This window comes from Gossypium raimondii, chromosome 1 (assembly GCF_025698545.1).
Source record: "Gossypium raimondii isolate GPD5lz chromosome 1, ASM2569854v1, whole genome shotgun sequence".
NCBI lineage: Eukaryota > Viridiplantae > Streptophyta > Magnoliopsida > Malvales > Malvaceae > Gossypium > Gossypium raimondii.
Window position 1 is genome coordinate 51,819,573 of NC_068565.1, and position 19,435 is coordinate 51,839,007.

Here is a 19,435-nt window from a genome sequence, read left to right on the forward strand (position 1 = left end):
GGATAAAAAATAAATCTTTTAAAACATGACCGGGTTTGAGTTCGAATCCACTTATTTTTTTTATATTTGTAATAATATATATAAAGTTATTTATATATATTATATCATTTATAACTCATAAGATTTAAATTTATATAATATAAATATTAAAGAAATGTTGAGATAATTATTTATAAAATTTTAATAAATGAAAAATATTAAATATTAAATTTAAAAGAATATAAATATTTTATTAATTATGAGTGAATTTAAGTAAAATTTTAAATTATATTTTGCAGGAAGTTTGGGTAAACAAAAATATGTTAATATAATACTCATTATGAACACCTCTAATTTTAAGGTTAAAATATATTTTAAATCTCTATATACTTCGTACATTTAAAATTTAATCTCTTGTTTTTATATTATGAAATTTAATTTTTATACTTTTCAAATTTAAAAATATAAATTAAATCACTAACTTATTATCACATCAATTGGTTCGATCAAAAATCATAAAAATAATTTAACTACTAAGATAATTAATATTTTAACTAATTCAAATAATCCGTATTGATTAATAATTGATTAATTCGATATTATTCTCAGTGATACTCTAACCGATTCTAAATACAACTAGTCTGATTTAAATATTATTGATGATACTATTTAATTGATTTCGGCTACGGTCCAAATCTTCACGTTTCTCACTATTTTCTCTCTCTACTGACATTGGTGGGAGAGTATGATATATTAACTTCCTTTTTCTCCTTCACTACTATGTCTCTCCTGTTCTACGAAAAAAAAAAAACCTCCAACAACTTTCTCTCTCTAGGGTTTCAAAAGGGAAACTGTCACTGAAACTCACCATCTTAAGGCCTCGTACAGCTTTGAGCAAGGTTTGTTTTTTGTGTGTGTTTATCGGATTAACGACAGGTAACGGAAAAGAGAGGAAAAAGAAAATCAGCTTATTTTTTTGGCGGCTTTCAACGGCGTAGTGGATCGTCATTTTACTTTAGTTTCGTCGTGGATTTCATGTTTTTGGTGAGTTTGAACTTAATTTCAGTTTTTCTGTTCTTTTTTTGGTTCGTCAACGGACTCAACTGTTTCGATTTTGCTGCCAAAAAGATTTCGTATAGTTTTTTGTTGGTTAGGATTTTTCGAATTATTAGTTTAGTTAGCTTATCAGCTAGACGTCGAGCAGGTTAGGTAGAATTCTGCTTTTAATTTGATGAATTTATTTTACTCTGAGTGAGCTAGCGGTTGTATTTATGATGATATATTGTTAATTGATTAGAGATTAGTATTTGTTATGATTTTGCGTTTAATTTAATGAATTTATTTACTCGGAGTGAGCTAGCTGTTGTATTTGTGATGTTATAGTGTTAATTTGTTAATATTTGTTATGATTTAGTTTTAACTTTTACTTTGATGAATTTATTTACTCGGAATGAGCTAGCTGTTGTATTTGTGATGATATAGTGTTAACTGATTACATATTAGTATTTGTTATGATTTAGTATTGATTAAGAATTTTCTGCTTATACATACATATATATACATATACGTTTCATTTTATTCACCTCTTGATATAGGCTATAAGTGCATTGTGTTTTGCAGATGCGGAATGATTGTTGGTATGGACCTAAATGCTTCCCCATTACCTGAAGATGATGAAGATCCATATGAAACACATATAGAACACTACTCTGCTCCAGAAGAGCATGTAGAATCTGCAGTTGAAATTTCACGGCGGGTACTTCTCAAAATTTCTCCTCTGGTTTTCTCTTAAAGAATGCATTTAGTTTCTCTTCACATCTATCTTTGATTGGAAATAGTTTCTGGCTTTTATGTATGTATATGTGTAATTCCGTGAGAATGAGATGTTCCAGGCATTGAGGGATAGAGTGAGGTAGTGCTGTAGCTATTACGAAGTATTGAAGTTGTTTGCATAGATGTTGATTTCATAGGTAATAGGTACTTATTGACAAGATAACATGGAGAACTGAGGTTTTGTTTGTATATTCATTACACTGTAAAATGATGCTCTTGTGTAGATGTTCTTATATTTGTAGAGGAATTGTGAACAATTCCACAATCCTACTCGCATTTATGAAAAATCAGTGTCTTTTTAACTTCGATTGTTAATCAACATGCAGATTCCTTTCCCAATTTTTTTCTTATTCATTACACTCTTATAGGTTAAGCATATCATGTTATGCTGTCTTGTTTTTGTTTACTCTTTGCAAAAGTTCATAGTCTTCATGTTTGTGGATCACTGTTCATCCTTGCATGGTAATGGAATTTGCTTCTGTTAGGAACGCGAAGAGAGACGGAAGAGATTGAGAAGTGACCGACCAGATGACCGGCCAGTACATATCTCTCAGCCTGTTATATATGATCACTTCTATCAAAATAGGAACTCAACATTTTATGATAAAAGCAGGATCCCTCCTGGTAAGATCCCTGACATTGCACAGTAGATTCTTTTTAGCTTTTGTGGCTGTTGTCAATGTATGTTAAAATCATTGGTGTTCTATTGCCCCAATTTTGTAGTTCATAATGATTTTTATTTATGTGTAACCGAATTACCACAATGGTATCTATTATGTCAATGGTCAATGGAAAAATTTTATGGATACATCGTTTAAAGCTGATGATTTCAGCCCTTTAGACAGTCATTATGATGTTGGTGTCATCAGTAAAATGTAATCAAATGTATTTGAAATTGTTTCTTGTTTCATTTTTGTGCTTAAGATGTTGATTTTGATTGATTTATTTAACTTTCAAATATGTCTTGTTGCTTAAACCATCGTGCATCTTTTTTTCCTATTTTCAAATAATTTGCAGGTTGGTTGGATTGTCCTGCGGTTGGTAAGGAAATAGGCTGCATCATTCCTTCGAAGGTTCCACTTGGTGAATCTTATAATGACTGTGTTCCTCCTGGTAAAAGATACTCTTTTAAACAAGCGGTTCATAAGCAAGAAGTTTCAGGAAGAAAGGTATGTATAAAGCATCACATTTCTTTTCATATTTTGCATTGATAAGACCTTGTCGATTCTCCCATGAATGCAAAGCTGATCTCTTCTATCATCATCTTAAACATGTAAATGGCATGTCAAAATCCTTGTGAAAGAGCACAAATCCTCATAAATGCTGGGTCTTTCTGACTATAGAAATGACAGCATATAGGGGCTAAGGTGATTATACAAAGTTAGGTGGTGGGCATGTCTATACCATTCAAGATTTTGTTAGAAGTGTCTGTTTGAAGGACTTGAGCCTAAGCTTTTGTGCATGTCACCCAACATAAGTTAGTTATCAGTTTGTGCTGGATAAGACTTCTAAAATGAGATTGTTAATTTGAAAACAATACCTTATCTGTTATGCCTGCTTTCAGCTTGGTTTGGTGATTGATTTGACGAACACTTCTCGTTACTATCAAACTACAGACCTGAAGAAAAAAGGCATTAAGCATGTAAAGGTGAGCAAAGTATTAGAGTATGGTTTAATGCTTCTCTTACTTCTTTCGGCCTTGGCTTAATTTTTTATTTTTGTGTTCTAGATACAATGTAGGGGAAGGGATGCTGTACCTGAGAATGCGTCTGTAAATACCTTTGTTTATGAGGTACTTTTTGCTATGATATTTGTCTATCGTTTCCAGAATCTACTAGAATCACTGCCTTCATCTCTTCTTAAAATGTGATTTCTGTGATAGATTTAGTCCCAACTCCCATGATGCATTTATCAATTGACAACCAATTTTGTGGCTGGTCACTAATTTCCATGTTATGCTAAAAGCAGGAAACTACTATGTTGTAATCACAAACATAAATTAGAACTTATGTCATAATCGGTAATGCATCCCCACTTCTTCTCATTCATGTAGTACGGTTGCTGATCCACATGTGGCATGATGTGAGCTACTTGCTCCTTGTGTGTTGTGACCAATTTACTAAAACTTCCATGTAACTTGTTTACCAGGTGTCACAATTTCTCCTACGTCAGAAATCAAATAAATATATTCTTGTCCATTGTACTCATGGTCATAACCGCACTGGCTACATGATTATTCACTATCTCATGCGAACACAGCCAATGTCTGTTACTCAGGTCAGTAATTTTTGTTGTTGGTGGTGGTATTTTTTTTAGTCTTTTCCGGTATCTGTTTTAGGTATTCACAATGGAATACTATTTACTATTTTTGTTTAACCTTTTCTGCAGGCAATAAAATTTTTTTCTGAGGCACGCCCACCAGGAATATATAAACCAGACTATATTGATGCCCTGTATGCATTTTATCATGAAAGAAGACCAGAATCTCTTGTCTGCCCTCCAACTCCTGAGTGGAAAAGATCTTCTGATCTTGATCTCAACGGTGAAGCAGCTGTAGATGATGATGATGATGATGATGATGATGGAGCTCCAACTGCATTACCTGTATGGACAACCATGCAGTATTCTTAATTTCTCTTTTTTTTTTATTTAACTTTAATAAGGGCATCAGAACAAATGAAACCTATTATTAGCAAAAGCTTCATAGTACCATTTCCTCTTTTCCATTTGGTAAGTGTAAGATATTGACTCTTCAGCACAAAATAACCTATTTATTATAAATATTATGAATGGGTTTGTCTTCTTTGATTATAACAGTAATCTTTGCTGATGGCCAGCCTGCCTTTTCTTCTTCACCATGTATATTAAGCTTTGTGTTATAAAGGTCTTACAAATTATTTTAAGCTTTTTCATTAAGTTGTTACTAATTGACACTGAGGTATACTGTTTATGTTTCTTCTAGTTTCATTGGTGATGTTTCAATTTTGCTCAAGATTCTGTACAAGTCTTTTCTTTTGATTTCAGCTTTAATATGTCTTTTGTCATTTCAGGAGAATCATGAAACTGATGTAATGTTGACAAATGATGACGTTTTGGGTGATGAAATACCTCATGACCAGCAGGTACAAATGAGGCAATTCTGCTATCAACAATTGAAGTTAAATACTGGGGTATGCACTTTGAAAGCAGATTCTTTTTCTTTTTCCTTTAGCTACTTATTCGCATGGTCAAGACTGAGATTTGGAGACGGAATGTTTTCATCAGGACATAGCTTTTTTTATTCACTTTGCTTCTTGACTGTAGCTTTGGAAATTTTGTGGAGGATTATTTAGTGATAAGTTAATAGTCTTTGAATTTGTTGAACTGGCTGTTTTAATGTATATTATATTTGAAGACTATAAGAATATTTTCTCTTAATTATAAAATTAGGAGAACTTCTCTCATTTATAAAACTACTACTATTGAAAACTTGTACACCTTTTATCCAATTAATTATTTACATTTTTTTGGCTAAAAGTTAATTCTTTAGTTTGCGTATAATTCATTACAGTTTTAATCTAATACGAGCTCTGGTATGGCCATTTTTTGAAACCAGGTTAGAGGGCATGCACAGTTCCCGGGATCACATCCAGTTTCGCTGAACAGGTCCTTTATATGTTTTTTTTTGTTCTTTTTTCTCAGTTCTTCTTGTATAGCCAGTTTACATGTATTCTGGTTTTTGGTTCTTCATTTTGTTGAAATTAGCACATTATCTCTGAGAACTGTGGTAGGCCTTTAAGTTATTTTCTTACTAATGCAGCAATTTTCCTTGTTAAGCTAGTAGAGACTAAAATGCCTTGAGATTGCAATTGGCCATGCTGTATGTTAAAGTTCTAAAATATGTATTCAAAAATTTTCAGAAATTTTGTTGGGCAATGGATATAACTTTAGAGTACAAATTTATATTTTAAATAAATTTTTTTCTCAGTTCTCAAAATACTTCCAGTTTCCTAAGGCTTTATAGTGACGCATTGATCATTTCTCCTTTTCCATTCTCATGGGATGAGCTTGGTTCTTGGTGACATTTAGAATATATATGATGTCTATTTCAAGTACAAAATATTAGTGATGAAAAATCGGGTTAAAATTTGTTTGAAGGTGTGACCCTGGCTCAGAAACGGGTCTTGAAGCATGCATGAAAAACGAACCATGGTACTAGATATAGGATATGGAAATGATGTAGTTATAAAACTGTATGGTTGCTATTAAATTAGTAGAAAAAGCAAGAATGTCTTCCATTTCTCTGTTTTGTCTCCCAAAAGAGTTTAATTATCAGCATCAAATGTTCGTTCCTTACTTATTGCCTTCAGTATAAAAGTGAGTGTTGAGCTTGTCCTATTTAGTGTTCTTTTACATTTTGTTCTTTTTCTAATTATTTTGACCAGAATATTTATCTTTATATAAAAATTCTCTATTTTTGAGTTTGCAGGGACAATTTACAACTTTTAAGGCAACGCTATTATTATGCCACTTGGAAAGCAGATGGAACACGATATATGATGTTAATAACTATCGATGGATGTTACTTAATTGATAGAAGTTTCAATATCCGAAGGGTTCAGATGAGGTTTCCATGCAGGCACAATAAAGTATGTATTTGCGTATCTTCTTTTTTAAGTGAAACTCTGGGATCTAAGTGTCTCGTGAGTCTTATTATTTTGTCATTTTTTTCACTTGTAAGGGTGTAGGTGGCATGAGTCATCATTTGACATTGCTTGATGGGGAAATGATAATTGACACCCTGCCAGACTCACGGAAGCAAGAGAGAAGATATCTCATCTATGATATGATGGTTCTTAACAATGAACCTATTATAGAGGTTGGTTGTCCTTATTTTTAATACAATTTTTCTCTTAATTGTTTGTCCACTCCGGCATTTTACCTGTCTTATGAGACTGACGTTCAGTTGATAGCTTGTGATATAGATATTTTATCTTATTTTTCTCTGAACTTCTGGGGACTATATTTTAAAATTCGTTGTTCGGCTTGTCAGAGATGTTTTAGTCATGAGTAGTCTTAATTTTCAGTTGCTTTTCTAGTTTCTTTTTCTTTTGGAGATTCTAGAATGTTAATTTTAGATCTAAGAGCATATTCAATTTAGAGACATTTTAATTTTCAGAATCATGTTATCCCCATTTTTCCCCTATGAAATTTGAAAAAGAAAAAGAAAATATAAAGCATATCTAGTAATCCAACGGATCAACACTGGTGCAGCGGCCGTTCTATGAACGATGGAAAATGCTGGAAAAAGAAGTGATTGAGCCTCGAAATTATGAACGCCACAACATTTACCAGGGCAGGAATCCTTATTACCGATTTGACCTTGAACCCTTCAGGGTATGTTTGATGAACACCAATGTGTAATATGTTGTTCTGTTTCTACCTTTGTGATAAATGGTTGAGAATTTGCTTAAATCTTTTGTCAGGTGCGGAGGAAGGACTTTTGGTTGCTTTCTACTGTAAATAAGGTTTTGAAAGAGTTTATCCCCAAGCTCTCTCACGAGGCAGATGGTCTTATTTTTCAGGTGATTGAAGAGGGTTATAGGATTATGGATCTCAAACCTTTTGAACTTATTCAACTTTTCTCCTACTGTTATGTATAAAGGTCTTTCATTTGGTAATTTAGTACCCACCATATATAATCACCCGATCTATCATTTCTCAGTTTCACACACTACATGCGCCTTTTGTGTTGCCTCATATGCATGCTCTCTTAGGAAAGGCATTATGTTTTTAGGCATTAGTGGTTAATAATGGTTCTTTTTGTCAGGGTTGGGATGATCCTTATGTACCTCGCACTCATGAAGGTCTTTTGAAGTGGAAATATGCTCAGTTGAACTCTGTTGACTTTCTATTTGAGGTTGCTTTTCTCATTTTTCTTTGAATTAGTTTTTTGACGTTTTAAATTCTGGGTGATTTTGGCTTCAAAATTTCGTAGCAATTCATCCTTGAACTGAAAGCTTTTATGTATCGACAGATTGGAAGCGATGATCGTGAACAACTTTTTCTCCATGAACGGGGAAGAAAGAAGTTGATGGAAGGGAATACTGTTGAATTCAGAGGTTGCTGTGACTTACGTTTATTCTACTTTTCTTCTTCATTTGAGATCATTACCTCCTATTCAGGCTAATTTCCTGAAATGCTTTGCACAGAGGTTTCAGATCATCCTCCATCGTTCTCTGGGAAGATTATCGAGTGTTCTTGGGATCCTGATCGACAAGGGTGGGTCTATATGAGGATCAGGACAGATAAGTCAACTCCCAATGATATTAATACTTACAGGAAGGTACGTCTCTTTGCTAATTTGACATATAGTTAATTTTTTCCTTACCCAACTGCTGTAACTAAAAGCTATCTACATACGCAAGAACAGGTTATGCAAAGTATAAACGATAATATCACAGAAGAAATCTTATTAAACGAGATTAACGAGATCATTCGCTTGCCCATGTATGCTGATAGAATAAGGATGGACAGCAAGGCCCACCTGCATACAAATTCAGCACGACGGAGGTGACGGATATAGCAAACTGGTTGTTATGCAGCCGATCAAGGTACTGAATGGTTCGATGTGCTTTTCTTTAGCCTGTGTTTTTAAATGCTTCTAGGTGTATTTTGGTAGGAATTAGGCGCATAATTGAGTTGTTTGTATCATATCATGTATGTAATTAGCTATCCCCTTCTTTAGTCAGTCTTTATAGTGTTGTGCCATGCTGTTGAGTTGCATGATCCAGGTGGTGCATTAGTTGAATAGTTAACTATTTTTCTTATAGTTGTTTAGATTAGAGGATTAGCATTAGCATTAGCATTAGGATTAGGATAATCATGTATGTATATTAGTGATAATATTTAAATTAATCAATATTTTTTCCCTTTATCTAGAGATCCTTTGAGTCCGGTTTTAACACTATGCTTGATTCAATGTGAGGAAATAGATTTATCTAATGTATAGAATATATCATTTGATATCCAGAGTATGATACTCTTTTTAACTGTGGTACTTGTGCTATGTGACAAAAGTTATACATTTTGATACCAAAAATAACAATGTTAACTTTTTAGTGTTTAATTCAGGTTTTAGTGTTGGTTTGATGAAAATAAATTGTTAATATTATTAGGTTTGAGTTTTCCATGATTTTGTTGATAGAATAAATTTAGTGTTAATTGTGAATTTGTTTAATTTTACGTTTAATTTGGATTTTAGGGTTGATTTGATGAAAGTTTATTGTTAATATTATTAGTTAATTATAAATTTTCATCAAATTAACTCTAAAATCCGAATTAAATGCTAAAAAGCTAATATTATTATTTTTAGTATCAAAATGTATAACTTTTGTTACTATGTTGGAACAAAAAGTAACACTGAGTATCACATTAAGCCTAAGCAATATAACCAACACGATGGTCAACATCTTCAAAGAAATGGCCCTCTGCATATAAAGAGCAACACTGAAAAGAACCACCAATTAAAGAACACTGAAAATTTATGTCGTTAAGAACAACTGAGAACCCCGTTGAGGAAGTTGATTCATCCAATAACCTCTTAAGAAATATAACTGTTGATACCAATATAGGTAGAGGAAGAATGAGGTACAACTATTCATAAGTTATCCATTTGAAGTTTAGAAGGGTAAAAGTAAAAATATTAAGTTTGAAAAATGAGTTTAAATAAAAATGGTCTGTTTAAAATACGAAATGGGCGTAGACTTGAACATTTAAGGCTTAAGCTTAAATTGATCTATTCTTTAAGTTGATAATATTTTATATTATGTAATTTATGAAACACAAATTAAATCTACAGTAATATATAATATTTGTAAACATTTTAAAAAACTAAGATGATTATATATAGAATTATAATAAATTAAAATATATAAATTTATTGAATTAAAATAAATAATTAAATTTACATATATATTTTTTAAAATTTAAAAATTAAAAAATAATATCAGCAAGCTTAAAATGAATTTAGACTGAGTTTGGGTTTAGGTAAAACTATAGGTTCATTTTTAGTTAAACCAAACTTGATTAAACATAAAACATATTAATATCATACTTAGATTTTACTTGGCTCATTAACACCTCTAGAATACGGCTGGCACAATGGAGTCGATAGCTGATTATGGTGGATTTTTTATTTAGAGAGCTGAGTAGGGAAAGCACTTATATTCTAATAAGTGGGTCATCTTGGTGTAGATGTTAAATTATGTTGTGTTATAGGAAATTTTAGCACGTGCAATAGAATGTGATTGGAGAGAATTTAATCCCATTGAACAGTTTTTAAGTGGGATTGGTCTAATTTTGGTGTATGCTCATGTGTGGTTCATGCGAGATACTGGTGAAACAGGGGAACGGTTTAAGACTTTGTATGTCTGATGATCTTATAGTATTTGACGAGATAGCACCTTTAGGTGAGGTAGTTTCTGAGACTACTTATTCAGATAGTTAAATGAGTTCTCTTTGTTATCCAGTGAGGTGGCTCCTTTAAGTGAGATGATTTTTTTCCAACAATAACCAAACAAATAAAAACTTGCTAGATTTTGAAATAGATTTGATGATTCAAATTAAAGATTGTTTTGGGTTTCAACTGAATAACAAATTTGATTTAATAATTTGAGAAAAACAAATAATATTGAAAGTAAAGAAATTGGTCCAACCTATTACTTCTTTTTAGGCTTAATGATAAATTTAGTCATTAATGTTTGCATGTTTTCTCAAAATGGTCCTAATTATATTTTTAGCCTTTTTGGCCATCAATTTTTGTTCTTTTTTTAAATTGCTTTTCTAATAGATTTAATGAATAAATTTAAGGTTTCAATCTTTCATATGTTTGTTTCTTGATAGATTTTTGTATTGAGTTAATTTTTTAGATAATTACGTTTATTTTTAAAGAAAATTAAGAGTTATTTTTAAATTTCATGTATTATTTATTTATTTTATTATTTTTCACATATAACTATCTTAAAGAGCTATTTAAGTAATAAATTACGTCTCATTAAAATATTCTACATATGAAATTTTATATTATCTTCGTCAACTTTTTAACGATACTCTCATTAAATCTATTAGAAAAAGCAGTTTGAAATAAATAACAAAAGTTGATGGTTAAAAAGGCTCAAAAATATAATTAGGACTATTTTGACAAAACATACAAACATTAGTGACTAAATTTGTCATTAAACTTCTTTTTATTTTAAACTTTTTTTTGTCATCATGGAGAGTAATGATCTAAAGACAACATAATTCGATATAATGGTTTTAATTTGGCGAAATTTGTGGAATCCATTAGTGCCAAATCCTTTTGTATCATTGGTCTTCAATGATTTCAGCAGCAAAGCCTGAGCTTTACAGCTTCAAAAGATGCCAATAGAATTTTTAAGGGTAAATTACCCATTAGTCACCCTAAAATAGGATCTTTCTATTTTGACCACTCTCAAAATTTTTGTCAATTTAATCACTGTCGTTAAAAAATTTGATTGAAATGATCACTCAAGTGTTATCTCATCAATGGATTGTTGACTGAACCTGTCAAATCTTTCTTCTTTTAATTTGTCTAAATATCAAATTTTTTTTTTATTTCTTCTAACCCTTCATTTACCTTTCAATGGATCTCCCATTTCGTTTCCTCTTCTGACTCCATTTTTTTTGCTCAAAATAGATATTTCTTTTATTGGTTTCACTAAATCTGCTGTTTGTTTTCTGGGAAAGTTTCTTACTTTCTGGCATAGTAAAGAAAGGAAATAAAAATAAAAAGAAGAGATGAAGGTGCAGATAATGTCTTGTGTTGTTCCCTAAACCATGTTTTGAGCATCCTTCCATCATCTAAATTCCACATAGAAACCCATAAAAGGGATCTCTAATCAGTAAAATGAATTTAATTTACAATTTAAAAACTTGGGTCTGAATCTGATAGTAATTAAAGACCTGACCTGCCAACAACATAAAATAAGCAAAAATGGCGAACTTGGAGATCAACAACGAAGTGATTCGTGTTCGAAACACCATATTCTACACTTTGCTATAGGATCCCTTACTCTGCAATCTGCATCATCTTCTTGAATGAAAAAAACACCCCCAGATTCAGTTATGTTAATGAGAAGCAGATCCAAGTCCTAAGTATTGAGGTTTTTTCCAATGATCTGAGTTTCGTACAGTGTTTCAGGGATTCACCTAAAGATGACTTGTCACTGTTGAAAGCAATTTTCCGAGGTTGTCGGTCTTGTCTTTTGAGGTTTAAGGGATTAATTTAAAATTTTGTAAGTTTTTAAGGGACTAAAAGAAGAATTTTTCATTTTAGAATTTTTTTCAAGTGGATATTAGGTAAAAATGCTGATGTGGCAAGTTTAGCAACCAATCAGTTAACGAGATAACAGTTGAATGATCATTTTAAATCATTTTTTAAGGAGGTAATTTACTCAATTTCTAAATAATAATCTGTAAAAACAAACAAAACTCTAGAAAGAAAATTCCTACAAAACTAGAGAGGGAAAATGATTATCTAAATTTAGAAATCCAAACAAATAATTCGAAAAAAAAATCCGAATGTATAAAAATTTAACCGCGAAAGCACCTCCCTCAAACTTAAATAATTTGAATCGCAAATAGTTTGAATTCAAAATAACCCAAACCTAAAACAACCTAAATTCAAAAGGGTAAATCACACCTAAGGTTACTAAACTATTAGTAAGTTTATGTTTTAGTCACTCAACTTCAGAAATTTATAAAATGGTCATTGAACTATTTGAAAGCTGTTGGCTTTCTTTCATCGTATTGCCTGCACCACTTCTCTCCTACTGTTTAGTTTTTTTTTTCCCTTAAACAGCTTTAAACGTCAGAAATCTACAAATCAAAATCCCAACAACTTTCTTCTTTGGTTTTCAGCATTGACCACCAGATCAACTTGAATAAAAAATATGTTCTTCTATTCATCAATGGGTATTGATCTACCATATTGATCTTATCTTCAAATTGTCACTTGAAGCTTATTAGCTAAATTTAAAAAAAATTAACAACCTAATAACTTAAATAAAAACTTTTGAATAATTCAACAACACTGCCATTTTTTTTCGATCGCTTATCTAAATTTTTTTAAATAGTAAATTTGTTAGTCAATCCATTGGGAGGAATAAGCAAGGATGCTTCTTAATCATCTTTTTGACTTTAGAGATAAAAAAAGAAGATTGATGATGGTGTTTTTACATGTTTAGAGAAAAAGAGAGAGCATGGTCTTTAACTCTCTTGATTGAAAATGTTGTTGGGTTATCCTTGTGATAGTGAATGATTAAACCTTGTTAAAGTGGAAAATAATCATTGCTTTGTTTTATTCTTTTGTTTTTCTTTATTTATGAATTTCATCCTTTAGTTTTATGAATATCAAATTTTAGTTTTTGAATTTTGTGATAATTGAAAAGTTTGTCTAATTTTTAGTAAATATATAAAATTGAATTCCTGATTTTTTCTAATTTGTTGACATAAATTGTTTAACAATTTATTTTTACTGAATAAATTGTTGAACTGTTAATTTTAAAACATTTGTAACATATAGGGCCTTGAACATTCATCGAAAGGTTGTCACTATGAATAGGAATGATTAGGTTGAATCATCTAAATTCGTGAATTTACTTAAAAATTCAAATCTATTTATCACCTCTAAATTATCTGAATATTACTATCCAAATTCGTATATGAATTAAATATTATCATTCATCCAAAAAAAACCCAATAATTATTGCATATTCGAAGAATGAATATCTAATGTAGCTATTTGCATCTATTCAATATCCAATCTGAATATCATTTGAATCTAAAATAACAAATCAAATATGTCGATTGAGTCTTAGCTTAATTAGCATTGACATTGTTGCCATTAATGCAGGAGGATGTAGGCTCGTGTGCGCTGAAGCGTATTATCCTCATATAGGATTAGGGAATTATGAGTAAATTAAGGCATTGTATCAAAAAGAATAAATATGATAACAAGATGCGATTACGGAAAACAAATTAAAGAAATTATTGAATTCCATAAAATTTGCAGTAAAATGATGCCGAAGCTAACATGAGACCCATACCAAATTATTATACGTATAATCCATTTCATAAAACTAACAACATTATATGAATGTTCAAATGCAAAATTAAACAACATACATATGAATCTCAAATTCAGTACAACCTTTTTGGAACAGGATGTGCATGGTTACCCCTGCATTTCCCCGATCCACCTTTCCGGCCACTGCCGACGCCGCCACTCATCGTGTCGAACATTAACCGTCCATTCGACTCCACACCAAACCTGCTCAAATTCCGCCAACTTACACTGCTACTACTCCTCATAAGCTTCGGATTAAAACCCAACCTCGGCTCCGACACCGATTCCGAATACGAATACGATCTTTCGACACCACTAGCTCTACTATAGTTATCTTCATCTTCATTTTTGTTAACATTCTTCCTATGAATGAACCCCAAAATGTTCCAAGCTTTGGTACTCCATTTCTTTGATTTTTTAGTACGATCCCCGTTCATGATAATGGAAGCATTGTCTTTAAAACTGCTAATCTCGAAAGTTTCCGAGTTTGAGTTGGAGTTCGAATCGACAATGGCCGGAGAAACCTTAGCGGTGGAAATTGATTTCAATTCATCAATCTCAGCTACAACAGCTGCAGCTGTTTTTCTTATAGAATTGGATCTATCAAGACTTTTTCTTCTTCTAGAATCTGAATAATAATCCCTTGTTTGAGCTGATCCACCCGGTAAAGACTCACCATTAATGGAATCCATTGTTAATGGATGATCTTCAACCATTGTGGCTATGGGTACTTTTGGGAATGGTGTTGTTGTTCTTCCCATTAAATACCCATCCCATGAAGCTCTTGGTTCATCAAATGAAAACCTTGAATCATCAAATGAAAACCTTGGTGGAGCTATATCACAAGATCTTCTTCCTAATGGGTTCTCTAATGGCAATCTAACTGACCCATTATCACCATTTTTGGGCTTTTTAAGCTTTTGTTTTTGTCTCCATTGTTGAAGTTTCTTGCTGAAAACTGAAGCAGTTGACCAGAAAGTAGTTTTCTTCTTTGTTTGTGAATCAAGATCCATATGATCTTTCATGGCTTTCAACTGTTCTTCTTCTTCAACGATCTGTACGTCGTCGTTTTCAGTAGGAGTTTTAATGGAAGATGAACCTAAATCACTTATTTCTTGAGAAAACAGTGAGCAGGATTTCCTTTGAGGTTCAAATCCCAAGTTGGTACCTTCGTTTTTAGACGCCGAGAACGACTTTGTACGGCGGAGCTCAGGGAGAAAACTGGATCGGCTACCGTTTCCACCGGGAGGTTTGAAAATGGCTTTAAATGCGGCGGCGGTGGTGGTGCTGGGGGCAATGGGTGGTTTCCCAGAAGAAGAAGAAGTGGAAGCTGGTTGAAGAAAAGCGAGACGTTCGCAAAGGCATGAGGGACAAAAGGTGGTGAAACTCTCTTCAGGGTGGCGGTCACAGGGACGGTGAGGCGGTGGCTGTGGCTGTGATAATGGTGGATCGGCGGTGGGATTCATAAGCAAATGTAGGGATATGAAATGAGCATTTGGCTCATATTGTTTTAGCTTCACACAAAGGGAAAGAATATGAAACAATATGAGTAAAAAAGTGAAGCTTTTTTCATGGGAATCATGAGAGAGAGAATGATAAATTCATATCTTAAAAAAAAAAAGAAAAAAAAAGTGTAAATTCACTCTGTAACATTAAACTATTAATAAGTTTACGTTTTATTTATTAAATTTTAAAAAGTTACAAAATGGTCATTAAATCATTTGAAAGTTTTTATTTAAGTCATCAAGTTATCAAGTTATTTTTTAAAATCCAGTTAGTGAGCTCCAAGTAACGGTTCATATGGTGGATCAGCACCCATCGACGAGTAGAAGAGCATACCTTAAACCTAAGTAGATCAGAGAAGAAAGTTATTTAGATTTTGATTCGCATATCCATGACGTTCAAAGCTATTTTATGAAAAAAACCGAATTATAGAAGAAACGGGGAATGAGAGCTTTCAATTGGTGGAGGTAATGTGAACAACGAATGCCATGCAGTAACAATTTTAACGGCCTAATCACTTAATGAAAACTTTTGAATAGTTCAATAACCATTTTGTAACTTTTTGAAAGTGAGTGACCTTGAGAGTAGTTTAGCCAATTTTAAATAATTTTGTAAAGAGAAAAGAAGAGAAAATCTTGGCGTAAGATTGAGAGTGACCCACCCATACACTCCTTTGTACTCAAATTCACTGCTCCTTTGGTCCTTTACTTTTTCTTTCTGTCTTTGCTTTGCATTTCCTTCCATTGTTTTTCCTTTGAGCTTTGCTTTGTTATGCTTGTGTCGAGTGTAAGTAACGAAATAATCAAATAGTTACACATAACGTATCATATATATCTTATTTTGACGTACAATGATCAATTTTTAACAGAATGACTAATTTGCTTCTTAATTTAACGTACATAGATTAATCTACCCATTTTATGAGTAAATGTGACAATGTAATCCAACTCCTGATACAAAGGCTTTCATGATACTTTTACATTTTTTTAATGTCATATTTGTGGTGCGGTTAAATTCATAACATATTTTAGATATTTTAATTGTAAATTTTAAGAGGTTAATAATTTATTTTATGCGATTTTGATATATTTGTGTATCTGAATCATTTCATTTTATTTTTCATAATATGACATGTTTTACTAATTTTCTATTTCTTGTCATAATTAAGTTTCTAAATGACTTATTTTAAAATTGAATTATTACACTTGTCGTTAAAATTATTTAATACACTATTAATGAAAATTTTAGGCTTCACAAACATGATTCAAAGGACAAAACATATTCATTTAAGGTATAGTAAAAATGTAATAAAAATAGGACACGTGGCACTATTTGAATTATTCTCGTGGACTTAAAATTGCCACTAGCAACGTATCAAATATTAGTCTTGCTTGACATACATATTTAAACGTAGAATTTAAGACTTTGAGTTGTTTCTTCAATACAATGCCTACTTCTATCTATCTCTTAAACTCTTAAATTTAAAAAAAAAAATACGCACTTAAGCAAACTCGAAATTACACTTTTCTGATTGCTACAATAACAACGATATTAACTAAGTTAAAACTTAACCCGATTTTTTGGGGGGCCTAATACATCTTTGTCTTTAAGCACCAGACAGACAGACAATTCAAAGGACCAAAACCAGGTCTTTTTATGAGACCAATTTAAAAGTAACACTCTTTGTCTTTGTTTTTAATAAAAATCAAACCTTAGATAAGCCTTCCTCTTTTTAATTCTCTCAAGCTTAAGTTACACTTTTTCTTTTCTTGAAAACCACATTTAGCATTTGTATTCGACTTTTTTAATTAAAAATATTAGATTTGGTTTGAATAATTTCATTATAGGTTCTGATCATATCTGTTTTTTTGACACAACGCTTAGAATTACCCATAGTCCTTACTCAACCCATAAATAGGAGAATAATCCACTTTAACGCACTTAAACCTACGTTCTCCTGCATTAGGCCTAGAACTATCTATAGTCCTTTCCTAACCCATAAATAGAAGGATAATGCACGCTCAAATCCACGTCCTTCTGCATTGACAACAATACCCATACCAGTCGAACCAAAACTCAATTGACAAATATAATAGATTTTTAAAATAACTCATAAAATATATGCTTTTTGAAATTATTTTTAAAAATATGTATTTTTTAAGAGTATTTCGACACTTATAAATACCAAACTCTCGTACTTTATACAAGAATATTAAAAGAAGTATAATAATATATGTTATTTTACAAACCCAAAACATTTCTATCAAAATTTAAAAAAAATACAAGTTATGTTTTAGTGTAAGTGTTTTTTTTTTTTTGCCTTTAATACATGTTAGTCGCAGTATTAAAGTTGTCATAAATTATTTTTACCAATATTATGTTATTATTGTTATTACAAATTATTTATAGTAAATTTGTAAGTGCTTTTCTGGTCAATATTATGTAATTATTTTTGTTGAATGATTTGTTTATTAAGAATTATTGAATTATCGAATTATCGAATTATCGAATTATCATTAGCCTAATCCTTGTGAATGGATCAATTATTTCGATTGAAATTGACATTGTGTTTGTAACAAAGCATTTTTTTAAATGATGTTTAAGAAGAAAGTCGGACATAAAAAAAAAAACAAGATTATTGGGATACATCGGAGATATTAATAGGATATATGGTTTAAAATATAGATTTGTTGGAGTATCAATATTATGCGATGGATTTTAGTGATGATGAAGATGTCAATCAAGGTGATGATATACCAAAAAAGTGGTGATCTTGTAGTTGAGTTGTTAGTGGAGCTTAAACGATGGTTAACGATTTTTTTTTCAATTATCCAAGTGTGTTGATGGTCCTAGTGACAATTAGAGGTGCTCATGGGCCGGCCCGGGAAAAAATCATAAGCCCGAGCATGGCCCAGCCCGACCTATTTTTTTAATAAATACCAAAAAAATATTTTAAAAATTAAAAAAAGTATTTTAAAAATATTTTAAAATTTAAAAAATAAATATATTTATTATATCGGGTCGGGCCGGGCCCAGGCCAAAAAGTTATGCCCGAGGCCCGGCCCGTTTTCTAAACGGGCCTTATTTTTTTGCCCAATCCCATATTTCGGGCCTATATTTTTACCTAAACCCTCCCATATTTTGGGTGCACCTCTAGTGACAATACATAATCTTATATATTTACGGCCTGAGAAATGAAAAGCATAAATCTCGAGTTTATTAAAAAATTATTTAAGGATAAAATTTTATTAGAGTTTTTAAATATTTGAGTCAACTTCTAATTTTAATTGCGCAAATTTAAATTATTAATTTTATATAATCAAATTAAATTATATTTTCATGCTTTAATTAAAATTAAATTTATAAATTTATAAAAAAGGAAAACAAAATAATCATTATTTCCCTGATAACAAGGTTTATTTATTTTAGCATAGGGATGTTAAAAGAGATAAAAGTATCGTGAAAAGCCTTTATATTAAGAGTTAGATTATATTTTTTATTTTATTTAAAAAATGAGAAAATTAATTCATATACATTAGATTAAAAGTAAAGTGATTTTTTATTAAAAATTAATCCATTTCTACTACTAAAAACTGGTATGGCTAACAGAATAACCAAATAGTTACACATAGTGTCACTTGTACCTTGTACTGATGTACATAAATCAATTTTCAACAGTAAAAATAGATGAAACTTTTAACAGAATGACTAATTTACTTTTTAATCTAATTTATAAAAATAATTTATCTATTTTTTAAGTAAAAAATAATGCAATACGATTCGAGTACACGTTTTTACCATAAAAAAAATAACCCAACAACTTTTTTGGTCAACTAGAATTAGAGATCATGCTTTCTTCTTTTCTCTAAACACGTAAAAGCACCATTTTCAACAAGCTTTTTTCCCCCTTTTTTTTGGCCTCTAAAGTCAAAAGATAAATGAGAAACATGACAACATGTTCCTTCATAGAGAGGCTAAAAGATAGAAACGAAA

The 19,435-nt window shown here is 31.3% G+C and overlaps 2 protein-coding genes across 5 annotated transcripts; one reads left to right on the plus strand and one right to left on the minus strand.

Moving 5' to 3' along the window:
- Positions 1–711: 711 nt before the first annotated feature.
- Positions 712–8,734, plus strand: LOC105786527 (uncharacterized). Of its 4 annotated transcripts, none has more exons than XM_052620935.1 (18): positions 712–1,023; positions 1,600–1,735; positions 2,298–2,436; positions 2,830–2,981; positions 3,377–3,460; positions 3,542–3,604; positions 3,961–4,089; positions 4,201–4,416; positions 4,863–4,982; positions 5,408–5,457; positions 6,281–6,440; positions 6,533–6,670; positions 7,066–7,188; positions 7,278–7,376; positions 7,622–7,711; positions 7,829–7,913; positions 8,013–8,137; positions 8,314–8,734. In XM_052620935.1, the coding sequence occupies exons 2-18, from the start codon at positions 1,607–1,609 to the stop codon at positions 8,410–8,412; spliced, it is 2,001 nt and encodes a 666-aa protein (XP_052476895.1). In that variant the 5' UTR covers positions 712–1,023; positions 1,600–1,606; the 3' UTR covers positions 8,413–8,734. The 4 variants fall into 4 exon arrangements, with proteins under 4 accessions (XP_052476895.1, XP_052476894.1, XP_012468463.1 ...); XM_052620934.1 differs by having other exon boundaries at positions 714–1,023; positions 8,004–8,137; XM_012613009.2 differs by having other exon boundaries at positions 715–1,023; positions 8,225–8,734.
- Positions 8,735–13,837: 5,103 nt separating this feature from the next.
- LOC105786531 (protein OCTOPUS) lies at positions 13,838–15,511 on the minus strand. Its single transcript, XM_012613015.2, has one exon. It carries the CDS (start codon positions 15,403–15,405, stop codon positions 14,014–14,016), a length of 1,392 nt encoding a protein of 463 aa, XP_012468469.1. The 5' UTR covers positions 15,406–15,511; the 3' UTR covers positions 13,838–14,013.
- Between the last annotated feature and the right edge of the window lie 3,924 nt (positions 15,512–19,435).